The sequence below is a fragment of the Macrobrachium rosenbergii genome, chromosome 25 (genome assembly GCF_040412425.1).
Source record: "Macrobrachium rosenbergii isolate ZJJX-2024 chromosome 25, ASM4041242v1, whole genome shotgun sequence".
NCBI classification, from domain to species: domain Eukaryota; kingdom Metazoa; phylum Arthropoda; class Malacostraca; order Decapoda; family Palaemonidae; genus Macrobrachium; species Macrobrachium rosenbergii.
In genome coordinates, this window is record NC_089765.1 from 11017175 (window position 1) to 11035875 (window position 18701).

The 18701-nt window shown below is 34.5% G+C and overlaps 2 protein-coding genes across 7 annotated transcripts in view; one reads left to right on the plus strand and one right to left on the minus strand.

Moving 5' to 3' along the window:
* The window catches only part of Mctp (multiple C2 domain and transmembrane region protein), a 1033178-nt gene that overhangs the window by 324709 nt on the left and 689768 nt on the right, over positions 1-18701 (plus strand). The gene's annotated exons all lie outside the window — the stretch shown is intronic.
* LOC136852123 (endochitinase-like) overlaps positions 13948-18701 on the minus strand; it is a 10075-nt gene continuing 5321 nt past the window's right edge. The window contains exons 4-7 of the mRNA XM_067126570.1: positions 17839-17948; positions 15554-15669; positions 14385-14463; positions 13948-13997 (exon numbers count right to left, since the gene is read on the minus strand). Of these exons, the coding sequence (XP_066982671.1) occupies positions 13971-13997; positions 14385-14463; positions 15554-15669; positions 17839-17948 (332 nt within the window). The 3' untranslated portion in view covers positions 13948-13970. The remainder of the gene's footprint in view (positions 13998-14384; positions 14464-15553; positions 15670-17838; positions 17949-18701) is intronic.

Below are 18701 nucleotides of genomic sequence, written 5' to 3' on the forward strand. Positions count from 1 at the left end.
TTCTCTCTCTCTCTCTCTCTCTCTCTCTCTCTCTTTCCTCTGTTCCTCCTTTCTCTCTCTCTCTCTCTCTCTCTCTCTCTCTCTCTCTCTCTCCGTACACTAGATATGTTCTGAAATTGAATATTGCCTGTTATTGTGTATAATCTTTTTATAAAAATATGAATGGCCTCTGTTTCTCTAGAATGGGCAGTTACGTATATATGCAAAACTGAACTGTAGGTAATACAGTAACTCTCTCTCTCTCTCTCTCTCTCTCTCTCTCTCTCTCTCTCTCTTCAGTCATTGTGAAGAAAGTAGATGGCTGTGCATGAACAGCACTTTTTTGAAAAAAAAAAAAAAAAGAGCTTTTCCACGCAAGGGTTGATGCGTTCAAAAGATGAACGTGTTTTTTTTTTTTTTCAGTTTTCAAAACACCGTCAAGATAAACATTCGGGTTTTTTCCTTCATGTCTTTGTGTGTAGGGTGAAGGGGATATGGAAGTGGAGGTCTTGTTTGTTGGAGAAAGAGGAAGATTGCGCAATGTGTAAACAGAACGAATTTAAGATTAATGTTAGGCATAATCGTGCATCTGGCAACGATATAGTCCAGGTCACCACCGGGCCGTGGTTAAAGTTTCACGGTCCGCGGCTCATGCAACATTATACCGAGACCACCGAAGGATAGATCTATTTTCGGTGGCCTTGGTTATACGCTGTACTTAAAACTCGATTGCGCCGAAGAAACTTCGGGCGCATTTTTCACTTGTTATATCGATGGTCCTTATTTGGTAACATAAATTGACACGTCCTTTGCTCGACAAAGCGATGGTAAAGTTAATGTCACCTGTTGCCTCTGGAAACACCGGTTCTTGAGTGCTTATTTAAGTTCCGGAGCTCACCTCGGTACGTAATGATTTCAGCTGTACAGATGTATATTCCAAATGGATAGGAATATCCATGAAAAAATATGAATTTATGTATGTATATATATATAAATATATACACACACACACACACACACACACACATATATATATATATATATATATATATATATATATATATATATATATATATATATATATATATATGTGTGTGTGTGTGTGTGTGTGTGTGTGTGTACCTGCACGTATGCTCCATAGCATAAGGCGTTGAGTTTTGGTCAGTTTTGTGAAGTGTCAGACAAGTCTTTTGAAATTGTTCGTATTTATCTGTATTCACCCATTCACTTTTTTTTCCCAGTTTTTTTCATCATCTTTTAATATTGTAATTTTTGTCTTTAATTCAGCATTATGTACCATAGTTACACTAACGTTTTCTTCGGCATCTGAACGTGTAAGATTCAGCACGTGAATATGGTATGAACATTTTTGCATCTCTCTCTCTCTCTCTCTCTCTCTCTCTCTCTCTCTCTCTCTCTCTCTCTCGTTCTTTTTTTTTTATTTACATTGAATAGACTTGACCCGTGTCGTCCCAAACCTATTTCTTTTTCTAGCAAGATCAGCAAAAGATCCAGTCTCATCTTACCGTATCGACAAGAATCTTATTGAGTGTGTGTGTGTGTTTATATATATATATATATATATATATATATATATATATATATATATATATATATATATATATATATATATACTCGGTAATTGGGCGGCTACTTGGAAATCTTAGCTTAATGATAAATAATATTGCCAAGACCAGGAAGAACATTCTTTATTGTACAAGCTTTCAGGTATAAAACCTCATCATCAGGCTGAAAACCGACAAGGATGAGAATCAATAAAATTACAATAAAATGAATTGTCATAATAAATCTTCAGCAAAAATACTAACGAAATATATAAAATGAACAAGTAAATACAAACTAAAGGGTGAGACGTAAAATAACGAAAAATTAAAAACACAAACATAAAAATATGAAAATAAAACTAAAGTGAAATGTAAACAAACTACCACTCACAAAAGTAAAATATTTAACGACCTAATTGAGTACCTACTATGAAATTACACGATAGCTAGTTGAATACCAGACGAGTTGTTGTTCAATTCCGGCTTCATCTTTTTAATAGTCAGCGACTCTGAAATTAAAAGGTCCAGTCTATTTGAACAAAAGACAGTACCAAAAATCCAGGTCAGTGAAAGGATGGTCCTGTGTTAAACTGTGTTCTCTAATGGCAGAAAAGGGTGGTTTGGAAAAGGAAACCTAGTTCTAATAGAAAGACCTCTGTGTTCCAAGATTCTGTGTTTGAGCCAGCGGGAACTGGATCCCATGCATCGCAGACCACACTGCGAACAAGTGAACAAGTAAACGGCACAGGAATTAGTCCACAGTCAGAGTAGGCTTCTCCCTCAAAAGTGATCTAATAGTAAAAGGATTACAGAAAACAAATTGGAAACTAATTTGAGGGAAACAATGCTTAAGTATTTCTTGTAACTTTTTTCGGACCATATAGCTACTATGACCAAGGTAAGGCAATTTAATGTACTTTACTTCTTCACTAGCAGTACTGTAAACCGGTCTGGGACAAAACTTTTCATTTAAAAAACTTTTCAGAACTTTGTGAAATACAAAAATGGGATATGAGTTTTCAGAAAAATAATTCTGGAGGAAAACCATATCTTGATGAAATAAATTAAAATCACAACAAACATTGTAGGCTCTATTAATCAAAGTGCGTATTAAGTTCATCTTATACAACTTTGGCGAAAAACTGAGGTAATTCAATCCCAAGCCAGTAAAAGTACTTTTCCTATAAACAGAGGTCTCAAATTTGCCACTGTTTCTGTATACCTGTACATCTAAAAATGACAACTTATTATCCTGTTCCGTCTCACAAGTAAAAGAAATGTTAGGGTGACGAGAATTAAAATATTCAAAAAACAAATCAACATGTGATAATTCCTTAAACACAAGGAAAGTATCATCTACATACCTACAATGTTTGTTGTGATTTTAATTTATTTCATCAAGATATGGTTTTTCCTCCAGAATTATTTTTCTGAAAACTCATATCCCATTTTGTATTTTACAAAGTTCTGAAAAATTTTTAAATGAAAAGTTTTGTCCCAGACCGGTGTACAGTACTGCTAGTAAAGATGTAAAGTACATTAAATTGCCTTACCTTGGTCATAGTAGCTATATGGTCCGAAAAAGTTACAAGAAATACTTAAGCATTGTTTCCCTCAAATCAGTTTCCGGTTTGTTTTCTGTAATCCTTTACAATAAGATCACTTTTGAGAGAGAAGCCTACTCTGCCTGGACCTTAATTCCTGTGTCGTTTACTTGTTCACTTGTTCGGCAGTGTGGTCTGCGATACGTGGGATCTAGTTCCCGCTGGCTCAGACACAGAATTTTGGAACACAGAGGTCTTTCTATTAGAACTAGGTTTCCCCTTTCCAAACCACCCTTTTCTGCCATTAGAGAACACAGTTTAACACAGGACCATCCTTTCACTGACCTGGATTTTTCGGGCACTGTCTTTTGTTCAAATAGACTGGACCTTTTAATTTCAGAGTCGCTGACTATTAAAAAGATGAAGCCGGAATTGAACAACAACTCGTCTGGTATTCAACTAGCTATCGTGTAATTTCATAGTAGGTACTCAATTAGGGTCATTAAATATTTTACTTTGTGAGTGGTAGTTTGTTTACATTTCACTTTAGTTTTATTTTCATATTTTTATGTTTGTGTTTTTAATTTTTCGTTATTTTACGTCTCACCCTTTTAGTTTGTATTTACTTGTTCATTTTATATATTTCGTTAGTATTTTTGCTGAAGATTTATTATGACAATTCATTTTATTGTAATTTTATTGATTCTCATCCTGTCGGTTTTTTCAGCCTGATGATGAGGTTTTTATACCTCGAAAGCTTGTACAATAAAGAATGTTCTTCCCTGGTCTTGGCAATATTATTTATCATTAAGCTATATATATATATATATATATATATATATATATATATATATATATACTATATATATAGATATTTATATATATATATATTTTTACGTGTATATGTATACACACATACATACTCTCGTTTTTCACTCTTGAATATTTACCTCATTCGCTGTTTTCTTCCAAAAGATCGTCAGCCCTATTTTGCGAAGTATAAGAAATGCATTGCATATTGGCGACATGAAGCTATGACGGTGACCCTTGCATCATATTATCAGTCTGGAGTCTTTCCTTAAAAGGGGAACGGCTTATTGGCAATCATATGTCTGTAGTGGGTATTCCTGTTTGTTTATTTTTTTTTTATCTACACTCTTATTTCTTTTTTCTTTCTTCCACTTCCCTTTCTCCCGTCGGAATTTTATTTCGAAAGTGGTCCTAAATTTGAATGAAAGAAGATTGTTGAGCATGGGACTTAAGCAAACCGCCATTTATAAAGGAGCAGGTGTTCCTGAAGGAACGTTAATGATATGCCGAGGCGACCGCAGGTCATAATGAACTCCGAAAGCCAACGAAGCCCTGACAGCTTCAACTTTAATATTGTTAGTTGCATGTTTATAAAAATCACGTAATTGCGTGGGTCACTAAAATGGTGAAGACAACAATGTTGATGTAAGTATATATATATATATATATATATATATATATATATATATATATATATATATATATATATATATATATATATATATATATATATATATCAAATATATATATATATATATAGCATGCCCATATAAACATTCCTAAAATTGGGGAAATAGAAACCCTGCTAAAATTTCAGAGACCAAATACGTATATCTCTCTCCTCAGGCAAATATATATATATATATATGTATGTATATATGTATATATATATATATATATATATATATATATATATATATATATATATATATATATTTATGTATAGATTTACACTTAAATCAACGTGGATTTCTTCACCAATTACACGTATACTATTTCCTATTTATCTGGTAACCAGGAATCCATTAAATATTTTCTATGCTCAATATTAAGTCTTTCATGTATCTGGTAACCAGGAATCCATCGTTATACCATGCGACACTGCTGTTCCTCATTTTCTGAACATTCCCGATGCAATATCGTCCCGCCCAGGCACCCGTCGGCAGACGACAAATTTCGTTGGTTTCACCAGAGTGAATGACCTGGGAATTCGCGCCGTCTATCGACCAACTCACGAACCACTTTCCACGAAGCAAGGACAAGGCGACAGATCTTCTGGAATTGGATTTCCAGTGAGACACAGCCGGCAGGACCTCGGTTCCTCCCATTTATCTTCTTATACTTGCGCAGTCCAATTATCAGCCTGTGTCATTTGTCATCAGAATCACCATTTCACGGTGGAACCCTTCACGCTTATTTGTTGGTGCGCTTTGCTTCCACAAATGAGTGGGAAAATTATTATTATTGTTTTTGATTATTTTTTTTTCCCAGGGGGGAGAAGGGGGTGAATTCCTTCCGTCTCTCCCTGACCCGAATGTATGATAAGATTAGGATTAAAATTTGGAATGGTTATCATGCTACCGGTTCTGCGCAAATTTTAACTTAGGCACTGTCTTATTTTTAAAGTGCTCACCTACTGCCACTTTTCTGCATCGTTTGAGGCCCAGACCTTGTGTGGAGGTTCTGTGTACGTGATGAAGTGACGAGGTTAGCTAGCTGTCAGGTGTTTCCATTCATGATTATCTGATAGTTGTCATAGTTTGCAAACCCAAATGAAGGGTTCTTAGTGTTTCATGAAATGACAATGCCTGTATTAAGACTTTCCATTACATTTCTATACTCAGCATTCAAATGTTGACATTTGAATGCGTTGCATTTCTTCAGAATTTACTGTTTCAGTATATTTTTTTTATTTCCATAGGTGAATTTGAAATGTTTTCCTGAGAAAACATCAAAACATTGAGCTAAGAGCTAAGAGACGTAAGAATATGGTTGATCTCAAATTTCATAAAATCCCATGTATTCACCCTCTGCCTTCCAGCATCATATTTTCCTCGGGTGAGACTCTAGTGGCCGCTTTGTAAGATGCTGAAATTTCTAAAGTTTTAGGTCAGTAATTACAATATTATCGGTACCTACCGTTTACTCCACTGGTTTTTGAGAGTTTCTCATCGAATATGAATATTCTGGACACCCATTAGATATAATTACGTTTTCAATTTTATAAAAAATGAAAACTAAAGAAAGGTTTGGGGAGAAATTTGCCCAAATAATTTCTATATTCCTTATTGCTCGAATCGTAGGTGTTTAATAATAATAATAATAATAATAATAATAATAATAATAATAATAATAATAATAATAATAATAATAATAATAATAGATTTTTTTCAGCTCAAGGCCATATACATGGAATATACAAAGTCGAGACGATAACATAGATATTGATAAAAAATGATAAATCGGCAATATCTCAGCTTATTTCACTGCACATTGGTTTTCACGGTTCCTTATTGAATGTGAACATTCAAAAACGTCCATCAAATAAAAAAAAATGAACACGAAAGACAGTTCTGGGTGAAATTTACCTAAATCATTTCTTACTACACGAAGCTTGGGATGTTTGTTATCAGCTCTTACCGCAAGATAACACAGCTAATCTCGCAACTGCAGCCAGCTGCAATATTATTGCAGTCTTTGTACCCGGACTGGTTTATCCCTGATGGGATATTTACATGAGAGTTTCACATGTGTGCTGTCTTTGAAATAGAGTTCGTTTAGCTTTTTTTTTTTTTTTTTTTGCATATTACTTTTGCCTCTGTACTTCCAAAATGTTACTTCCTGCCATTCTTACTTTCTATCTTTAAATCTTCAGCCGAAAACCCTTATTATTATTATTATTATTATTATTATTATTATTATTATTATTATTATTATTATTATTATTATTATTATTATTATTATTATTATTATTATTATTCAGAAGATGAACCCTATTCATATGGAATAACCCATCATAGGGGACATTGACTTGAAATTCAAGCTTCAAAGAATATTATTATTATTATTATTATTATTATTATTATTATTATTATTATTATTATTATTATTATTATTATTATTATTATTATTCAGAAGATGAACCCTATTCATATGGAACAAGCCCACCACAGGTTCCACTGACTTGAAGCTCAAGCTTCTAAAGAATATGATTTTCATTACACAAGAAATAACAGAAGGTAATGGGAAGTACAAAAAGAGGAGATCTGTTACTAAAAAAAAGAAAAAAGAAACTAACAAATTATTAAACGAGTAAAAAAATGTAAGTAAATGTTTAAAATACCAGGAGTATTGTACAAGGGTATTCATGCATTGCATCATCGCTTGAACTTCTGAAGTTCTAGTGACACGACATCGTCTCAGAGAGTCAACGGACTATAAAACCACCAAGGTTCCAAAGGGAAATAAGTTTGCAGCGAGAGACAAGTTATAGGAAAAGGTGATAAATAAATAGATATGAAGGAATGCACAATAAAATCGGTACACCTCAGATAACCGACCTCAGTTATTAATGACAATGTATTCATGTGTACTATGATCTCATCTGTTTACCTATGCAGTTTGGGCAGGTGAGAATTCTGGCAGTTCCTTTCGATTCGTTAATTACTGTTTTTTATATGTAAAGGTTGTGAAATTATCAGAAAAAGCCGAAAGTGATTGTGTGGTGCAGTTTGAACCTGGAATATTGAATTTAGCCCAAAAGCCAAGCGGTGAGACCTATGAGGTTATCCAGCGCTTAAAATAATGTTGAAACAATTGTTAGAAGAGGGTGGAAATTAAGATGGAAGAAAGGAAATATGAACGGAGTTATAGTGAAAAGGAATGAAAATGGTGCCAGCTAGGGCCCGAAGGAACGCTGCAAAGAAACTTGAGTAACGCTTACAGTGAGCAGTGTGAGGTGCACTGGCGACACTATCCCCCTTGCGGGGATATTTTGAACTTATTAACAAGCAAGGTGAGTCTTGCATATTGTTGTGTACCGTAATCAGTGTGAACTTGTTTTACATTTGGTGGGATCATAATTCTTTGGCTTGTTGTTGGTACTTAATCTCTCTCTCTCTCTCTCTCTCTCTCTCTCTCTCTCTCTCTCTCTCTCTCTCTCTCTCTCTCTCTCTCTCTCTCAGCAGGTTATCGCTTCCGTATTATAAGCATATAGAGTTCATTGTTTTTTCAGCGTTCCATATTGAATAAGTTGTTCAGATGGAAAATCTTGCTTTATCCAGTTTCTTCAGAGTAATTCTTATTCTTAACTAAGCGCAAAATATTAAAAATTCACCACAATTCTCTTTCATTTACCCCGTCTCTTTTTCGCTTCCTTTCAAAACATTTTTTCCCCGGAAAACGTTTTACATTTTCGTTGGGTCTCTTCGACGGTGGATGCTCCCTTAACTCCATTATTCGTCCTGTGATATTGCGTATTATCTTGTCATCTACAAAGTTATTGATCTTCAGTAACCTTTTTTTTTCTCCTCACCAGGTCTGTCATTATAGTCATCATCACCATCATCATCATCAAATCTCATACACACACACACATACACACACACACATATATATATATATATATATATATATATATATATATATATATATATATATATATATATATATATGGATATATGTGTGTTTTAAGTCTGTGTATATGAAATTGATGATGGTGATTATAATGATAGACTTGGCAGAGAGAGAAATGAAAGCTAATTAAAAGAGCAATTTATATATATATATATATATATATATATATATATATATATATATATATATATATATATATATATATATATATATATATATATATATATACTGCATTAGAAAAGGATAACCTGATGTATTACAGTCAACGTAAAAAAAAAAATTTTATTTTCTTGGTGTTTCAGTTTGTCAGAACCTGTCCAAACGGCAGAGGGGTTCTCTCTCTCTCTCTCTCTCTCTCTCTCTCTCTCTCTCTCTCTCTCTCTCTCTCTCTAGTGAAGAGGTGTCGAGATTTTTTTAGGAGGGCTGTTTGAAAAATGAAAACAATTAAGTCAGCGTTTTGGGTTAGTGAGTGAAGAGACGCAAGTTTTAATTCCGTCTGGAGGAATGAAACGGGAAAAGGAATGAGGCAGTGGAAAGAGAAAAAAGGAAAAGAATCTCAAGAATGGCAGTGGAAAGTTTGAACAGTTTCTGTTTTTGGGACGCCCTGTTCCTCGTCTCTTTTGACTTATTAAAGTTTTTGTATTATAAAAAAATGAGAGCAAGAAAGAATTCCTTAACAACACCATATGCATGTCTTCATTCACCGGATTTGAGCCAAGCAAATCATTGCTGAAGGTGTTCGTTGTGGATGTGCTCTTTTTATATAACAACACTGTAAAAAAAAGTGTTTATTAAATTCCATTAATGGATATGATTGCTTATATTTGATCCGGATGAACTTCTTATGTTTGAGCCAGATGAACGTCTTATGTTTGAGCCAGGTGAACTTCTTATATTTGAGCCAGATGAACTTCTTATATTTAAGCCAGGTGAACTTCTTATATTCGAGCCAGGTGAACTTCTTATATTTGAGCTAGATGAAGGCGACATTAAATGTCTGAAAAATCAACTTAATAGTTCAGTTGGAAAAGTGGTGAAAGCTCGCAGAACTGACTGGTCCCGTAGTAGCATAAAAGCCTAGTAATAATATTATATCTAGCAACCCCTTATAATATTCATTAATACAGCTAACGCCATAATAAGTAAAGAACGCCTGAGTAATGAATAATAATAATAATAATAATAATAATAATAATAATAATAATAATAATAATAATAAGAACGCCTTAGAGGAAAGGCGAAAGGTCTTGCTCGCCGCGGTTTCAATACCCTTGTGGCTATATATACTCTGTTTTTATTTTATATATGTATATATGTGCATATAAGTGTGTGTGTCTGTGTGTGTGTGAGGCATGGATAAACTGGAGTCTCCGTCATGTAAGAATGCTTTTATCGCTTTAAGAATATTTTCTGAAGCTGTTTTGCTTCTAACTCCTTAAGAGATTAAAAAGTACTTGGATATCCTTTTCCCCACTGCTAACATTTTAGTTCATGGCAAGATATATCGGTGATTACTTTAAAGGTCTTATTCACCTTTAGATGTATTCTCTCTCTCTCTCTCTCTCTCTCTCTCTCTCTCTCTCTCTCTCACACAGAAAAAACTCAAAAAGTAATCTTAGTAATGATACGTTCCAGTGATTTTTTGTAATTTTCTTATTTGACATTTAAACTTAATTGCGAAGACAATGGTTCAGAGGTAAGTGTTTTATAATAATTGAAACTTTAATATTTGTTGTGAATATGTAGAAAAAAATAATTTTAAAATAAGGCAGACCATACAATATTATTGCCTATGTTCGATGCAGTCGCTCATTTGGGTAGCAAGCACATGCAGTAATGAAATAAATACATATGTGTGCATGAGCGTATTTAAAACATGATGGCAGTACCTACGCAAGCAAAACACAGACGGTGGAATCTTGGCGAAATGGATCCTAGTATCTTGCTTTATTATTCCTCAGGTAGCGATGTCTTTCCTCCAAAACCTTTACGGAACGAAATCCTTCCCTGGGGGACGCTGCAAGGTGTCAGCCGATGTAATTTACTAGACAGTCACGATTGGAAGAACGCTTGTGTAAAAGAGCAGTGAAAGGTCAGCTTGGGTTATAGTTTTCCACTGTAGCCTGACTGGAATCTCTCTCTCTCTCTCTCTCTCTCTCTCTCTCTCTCTCTCTCTCTCTCTCTCTCTCTCTCTCTCTCTAAAAATATGTTCCCCTAGAATGAACAGTTACCTATATGTGTAACGCTGAAATCTATGCAATAGCCATTTGTAGTGGAATAAAGAATTTTGACTTTGATACTTTCTCTCTCTCTCTCTCTCTCTCTCTCTCTCTCTCTCTCTCTCTCTCTCTCTCTCTCTCTCTATAAAAATATGTACCCCTAGAATGAACAGTTACGTAAATATGTTACAATGAAGTATATGTAATTACCATTTTTAATGGAATAAAGAATTTTTACTCTCTCTCTCTCTCTCTCTCTCTCTCTCTCTCTCTCTCTCTCTCTCTCTCTCTCTCTCTCACACACACAACAAGGCAATAAGGCGATTACTAGTGGTGCAGTTGGAAGTCAGAAGAACTTCTTGCGTTCAGTTATATACAAGAGGATGGAAAAGGTCCTTAAGGAGAGGTGAAAGAACAAAAGAGAAAAGGCTTTAGCGTAGAGAAGTAAGCTTTGAGCAAGAGGTTATTTAGCAAATAGATGTATGCTTATGGGAGAGAATGCGCTCCCCTGTCGATGGAGTATTTTGAAGTTACTGAGAGCAGAAGAAGATTTGGATGATGCAAAACTGGAAGAGGTTACTGCAAATTAGAGAATGGTATGAAAGACATTGTTAAGGATGTAAGGAGGGCAGTTGAGATGTTGAAAAATGGGAAAATACTAGAACTTGATATATTACAACTGAGACGGTGAAGCGTGGCGATAATAGTGGAATTTAGTGGTTGACCAGGGTGCGTAAGGTACCTCTAGAGAAGTAAAAGGTTCCTGAGGAATTAGGATGGGGGGAATAATATTTTCATTGTAAAATAACAACAGTAATAGATGTATTTGTAAGAATTATAATGACATAGCAGTTTTAGCTCATCAGGTATAGCTGGGAAGGTGAATAGGAGGCTAATTGTTGAGAAAGTAAGAAACAGCAGTAGTATTGATAGGGAAAGTCAGCATAAGTTCAGACAGGGAAGAGGACGTTTGGACTATTCTGTGTTATGAATAGGTTTTCTGGGAAACATGACTGTAAAGAAGCGAGGATGCGGATGGACCTCAAGAAAGTTTATGACACAGTTGATAAAAGTGCAGTGTGGAATAGTAAACATCTCAGTAGATGTTTAATATTCTTAAGGGTAGAATAACAAATTAGGAAAGTACGATTAACATAGTGTAGAGTGCCACGTTTGCTGAATGTACAGTCGGTGATAGTAAAGGGAAGCTGCAATGACTGGGAAAACGTCAACGAGAAAAATGAGTAATTGGAAATGAAAGTCGGAAAGAGAAGTGAATTTCAGTGTGGATGGTGGGAGAGTGGAAGTTGTTTTTTCGTGTAAGTATTTGGGAGTAAATGAAACGAGTATTGATAATACGATAGAAGAGATGTGTCACAGAATAGCTGACGCAAGAAAAGGAAGCGGATCCCTATGAAAGGTTGGAAAAGTTGAGGTTAAAGTTAAAAGTTGTTGGATAGCAGGAAGGGTTGAAAATGTGAGATACTGAAGTACTGAGTCAGTTTTAAGTAGCCTCAAGGCTCCACCACAGGCACAAGATTGGCGAACAACCAGTGGTCATGGCTAAAGCAGTGAATAGAAACTGGAAGAAATATGAAGTTTCTGGAAATAACTTTTTGCTGCCGCCAGGGAAGTATCTGTTAATTAAACTTATGTAAATATATGTGTATAATACATATAAATATATGTCTTAATGATGTATGAATGTTTATATATAATATAATATATATATATATACATATATATACACACATACACACACACACACACACACACACACACACACGCGCGCCACCAAAGTCCGACGGCTTAGATCCGGAATTATTTATTTCACCGGGAAAGAATCTCTCCAGAAAGGAGGACCTGAGTGGCAGCCACAATGAAACACCTTTCTTACTCCAGCGATGGATTGCTTGAACATCTCCAGCGGAGAGCTTTTTATTGTAGTTGCCTTTTAAAACCAGAGGCAGGCGATGGTTCTAGAGTGGCCCCAGACAAGATTAGTGCTTTATTTCGTTATAAACACACACACACACACACACACACACACACATATATATATATATATATATATATATATATATATATATATGTATGTATGTATATATATATATATATATATATATATATATATATATATATATATGTATATATATATATATATATATATATATATATATATATATATATATATATATATATATATATGTGTGTGTGTGTGTGTGTGTGTGTGTGTGTTTAAGGTCTGTAATCCATACCCATCCTCAATGCAATTCCCACATGAACGCAACCATTTCTAGAAGTTAAAATCTTAATTCAGTAATCTGGTCTTCCTTACAGGGGCAAAATTAAAAAGAAACAGTTAACTAAATCATCTTACCACTTCTTAAGATCTCCTGGAAGTCAGAGGAAAGTTGATTAAAAAGTTTGTAAAATCTAATTTGAACAAATCAGATACCCTTAAAAAAAAAAGTCGAGTTCTTACCCATGCCTGTAAATTTTTGATATGGTTTTCAAGTTAGGGGAACTCGATAGTTTAGAATGAGGACAAACCTTGTCAGTAAAAATTTTTTGCCTTCTGATCCCAAGAATATAATACACATGCATACATACACACGTGTGTATATATATTATGTATACACACACGTATGCATGTGTATATATATGTGTATGTATATATAATATATATTATATATAAATAAAATTATATGTAGTATGTATGTATGTATGTATACGAGCTATATAGTTATGTACACACACATATATATATATATATATATATATATATATATATATATATATATATATATATATATATATATATATATATATATATATATATATATATATATATAATTGGAGAATGATCCTTCTCACAAATAATTTTGTACAATTTAAATTCAAAATCTCCTCTGTTAAAAAGGTTAACTTAGCACTTCAAATATCCCATCATAACTTCTGTTAGTGTTTTGAATTTCCTTTGTATTTCGTCATACAATGAATTATTGACTTGATGTTAGAAAGTCATTATAGTTATTGAGCGTCGCCTTTTGATTTTCGTCTACAGTTGTTACAGAATTTTTGAGGCTTATGATTAGCCAATATTCATTCAGTTGTTATTACGAGATCTATCTTTTTCATAGCCTTTGGTTTTTTTTTTGTCACAGAATGGATGTACAGAATGATAAACACAAGTTTCCTTCCCGAGGCTTTTAATCTCAAAAGTTCTGACAGGTTATTCCAGGCTGCAAGATAACAAACAGTGCATGAGTGTTTTGTATTGTCAATTGTCACATCTTTACAAAAGAATTTTGTTTTACTGTTTTTCCTCTTTTCTGTCTTCATTACTACCAGAGTGGCCATCACTACTTTCATTATAAAATTTCCCACTATCTTCAGTTTTAACGTAATGATAATGATTACTGGATGATGTCATTGTATTTCGGAAAAAAATATTTTTCGCCTGTGTTCGATTGTGATGCCAGGATGACCATCATTACTTTCATTATAAAATCTGTTGCTATCTTCAGTACTAACGTAATGATAATGATCACTGGATAATGTCATTATGTTTAGGAAACATTTTTTTTTTTTTGCTTGTGTTCGACATGCAAATCACGTTTGATACTTACCACATTTGTCTCACCTCGTGCAAAACCATCCCAGTAACCCCTAACACCATTGGCCACTGACGTAACGGAGTCCACGAGGCTGCAATTGGAAAAAAATCGATTGTGACCAAGTCCTGGAGGTCTCTTCTCTCTCTCTCTCTCTCTCTCTCTCTCTCTCTCTCTCTCTCTCTCTCTCTATGTATATATATGTATTTATTTATTATGTATAACTGAATCACAGAAATATGGAACGGGATGAATATATAAATAAAGACAAAATCCACGAGGGAAAGAGAAGCACTGGAGTGCTGCAAGGCCTTTCGACTTATATTCTGCTAAGTAAAGGACTGTAAGTCGAAAGGCCTGGTTTGCAGCACTCCATGTTTCTCTTTCCTTCCTTCGTGGATTTTATATATATATATATATATATATATATATATATATATATATATATATATATATATAAATAATAGTCTTCTGTACTAACATCCCGTGAGAGTTTTACCACCTTCTCATTCCTTTATCTTTGTGAAAAATAAAAATAAAAGGACATGAAGAGACGTGAATAGCTCTGTAATTTGTTTTCAGCGGAAGAGCTTTGGCCGTCACCTCCTTAATCGAGGTCTTCGTTGTCAGTAAGGTCCTTTGCGATGTCTTAGAGGGGAACGAATTTACGCTTGTTGTTGTCGTTAAATTCAGAACACACACACGCACAAACGTTATGTAAATACATACATATATACATACATACATACATACGAATCTTCGTGTTGTTTCATCATCGTCATATTGTACTGTTGGAATACAGTAAAAGACATACATATATATACCTACATGCATATATGTGTATATATATATATATATATATATACTGTATATATAGAATACATAAGGAATATACATATATATGTATATATGTATTTTATATATATAGAATGTATATATATATGTATATATATATATATATATATATATATATATATATATATATATATATATATACTGTATATAGTGTGTGTGCATGTGTTTGTGTGCATCTGTTATTTTTGCCCAATAATGTTCGACTGTCACGAGACACTTGATTAGCATCGCCACAGGATCCGTGTCCTTATTTGCGACACATGCTTTTGTTGTCATTAGCGTTTCAGTATTGTTTACGAGGTTTTTTTTTTTTCTGTGACAATACTCACTCGCAAATTTGGTTCAAGTGCCGTCCACCATTCACTATATCTTGACTTATGGTGACGGCTGCTGTTAATTCCCAGTCTTTACCCGCTGTGTCGAACGCGGCACGGAGTTCTCGAATCTGTAAAAAACAAAATAAAAAAATAATTATAAAATGAAGAACTGTTACATGAGCTTCAGTGGTCCATAGTTTCAGGGCGAAGGATTATCACGAAGGAGTTATGAAGTTAGTTGCTTATTGGCACTGTGAGAAGATTGTAAGAGGCAAATTTCGTTGGGAAGCATTGGAAGTGGTTAGTAAGACTGATAATTGCAAAGAATGATAAAAAAAAAATCAATATTAATAGTGAAGAAGAGGGTTCCAGAGTGATAATTGCAAATAATAAAAAAAATCAATATTAATAGTGAAGAAGAGGGTTCCAGAGTGATTATTGCAAAGAATTATGAAAAAAAACCATTATTAATAGTGAAGAAGAGGGTTCAGAGTGATAATGCTATAAAGACTGCAGTGATGACAAGTTACGAAAAATGTCACGAATGAAAAGAAAACAAGTAAAAAATGCGCCGAAGTTTCTTCAGCGCAATCGAGTTTTCTGTACATCTTATAATCAAGGCCATCGAAAAAAGATCTATCTTTCGGTGGTCTTCGGTATAATGTGCTGTATGAGCCGCGGCCCATGAAACCTTAGCCATGGGCGGATGGTGGCCCCTCTCTTATCGTTGCCCGAAGCACGATTATGGCTAACTTCAACCTTAAATAAAATAAACACTACTGAGGAGGCTAGAGGGCTGCAATTTGGTGTGTTTGAGGATTGGAGGGTGACGATCAAGATACCAGTTTGCAGCCCTCTAGCCTCAGTAGTTTTTAAGATCTGAGAGCGGACAGAAAAAGTTCGGACAGACAAAAGTGCGGACAGAAAAAAGTGCGGACAGAAAAAAGTGCTGGCAGAAAAATTACGGAGAGCAAAAGCAAAAAAGTGCTGACAAAAAAGTGGAGACAGAAAAAGACAAAAAAAAAGTGCGATAGAAAAGGGGACAAAAAAGTGTGAGACAGAAAAGTGCGGACGGATAGAAAAAGTGCGGACGGACATACAAAGCCGGCACAATAGTTTTCTTCTCAGAAAACTAAAACGTGATAAGAGAAATCAAGGAATGTATTGAGAGGCAATAGAGGGCCTCTCTTATCTGAAAGATGTAAAGAAGTTAAGGAAAGTATTAGCACGACGAGGTGATAGAAGGCCTCTTGTGACTGAGATATTATGACGAGGAAATTCAAGATGTGGGTCAAATGAAAAAAGGTGATTATAGCGCTCCGACCTTGCGTTCTGTCGAGTTTTCTTAGGGTAGAAATGCTAATCATTCGAAGTCCACTAAGGCCAAGATTCTAGGAATGTTTTGTGAGGGATGTACAGAAATAAATTATTTTGTTTTGCGTAAGCGTGCGCTTTCGAAGAGTGAGTATTCACGTGTAATGAGAAATCACCCATATTTATGCATTCCATATTCGAGTAAGTGAAGTAGTGTAATTCTTATCTTCTGTAAGAAGGCAACACAATACCCTTATTATTATTATTATTATTATTATTATTATTATTATTATTATTATTATTATTATTATTATTATTATTATTATTATTCAGAAGACGAACCCTATTTTTATGGAACAAGCCCACCACAGGGGCCATTGACTTGAAATCCAGGCTTCCAAAGAATATGGTGTTTCTTGGAAGCACCATATTCTTTGGAAGCAACAGAAAGGAGATCGGTTATTAATATAACAGATAAATTAACAAAAGTATAGATAAATAATAATGTGAGTAAATTATTAAGATACAAATTGAACTGTATTAGGGTAGCAATGCATTGCATCTTCGCTTGAACTTCTGAAGTTCCGATTGCACGACAGTCTCTGGGAGGCTTATGTTCCACAGTCCAACGGTGCGAGGAATAAAGGACTTCTGGAACTGAAAAATAAGACAAGGACTGGGAAAATGAAAAGAGCACGACCCCATCATCCTGGAAATTTCAAATGAAAATGATGAAAGATCATTTTTTTTCCGTTAATCTTACGAAAATTAGAGAGGTTTAGAAAGCAGGTCATGTATGTGCACTTATGAAAGCATATAACCTTTCCCTATTTCTGTATCAAAGAGATTTTTAAAACTGGTCAAGCTAGCTCGAATGACTATAAAAAGAATGCCCCCATCCCATGTCCTCTCTCTCTCTCTCTCTCTCTCTCTCTCTCTCTCTCTCTCTCTCTCTCTCTCTCTCGACGTCCTGTTTTTCTTACCAAAGTCAGGAAATTGTTGATATGAGCCTGAGAAGTTCCCTCCGGCCCGCCTTCTGCGGGAAATTCCCAGTCTATGTCAAGACCGTCCAGTCCGTATTCTTTCAGGAATTCTGGAATTAAAGGACAGACAATTCATTTGTATTCTTTTTCCTCTGTTTAGTGAATGATTTAAGTATTGATTCATAGCTTTATATCCTAATATATTTATTTATCTACTTTTTAAGTGTTTATTAATTTATGATTATAAATATCACAATCTTACGAATTTAGATAGCACCATCAGCTTTACATCGATGGAATGGCATAATCATAAATGATTGTATAAGATCGGTGATGAAGGTTGTTAAAGAACTCAGAAAATCGCTCCCCTTTCGTTCTTTTTACTGTACCTCCGTTCGTATTCTCTTTCTCCCATCTTACTTTCCACCCTCTCCTAACAATTGATTCATAGTGCAACTGCTTTGAGGTTTTCCTCCTGTAACACCTTTCATACCTTCAACTATCAGCTCCTGTTTCAGCGCTGAATGACCTCATAGGCCCCAGTGCTTGACCTTTGGCCCTAAATTTTATATTCAATTCAATTTTCTGATCGAATAACGGCATTACTTGGCGTCTGCAGACTTGTGACGTACAAACACCATTTTAAATGCATCGCTGATTCTTTTGTTGACTTTACAGACTCTATACACAATTTTTGAGAAGATAATGAATTGTTTTTAGGGTTTAAGGGATAAGGATAAACAGTTTTACATATAAGAAAGACGGAAATGACGGAGGGAGGAAGAATGGGATGACGATAAGGGCTAATGTCGCGAACGGAACAGTATGTCGTATTGTTTTGTCAAGATTAAAGATACTTCCTA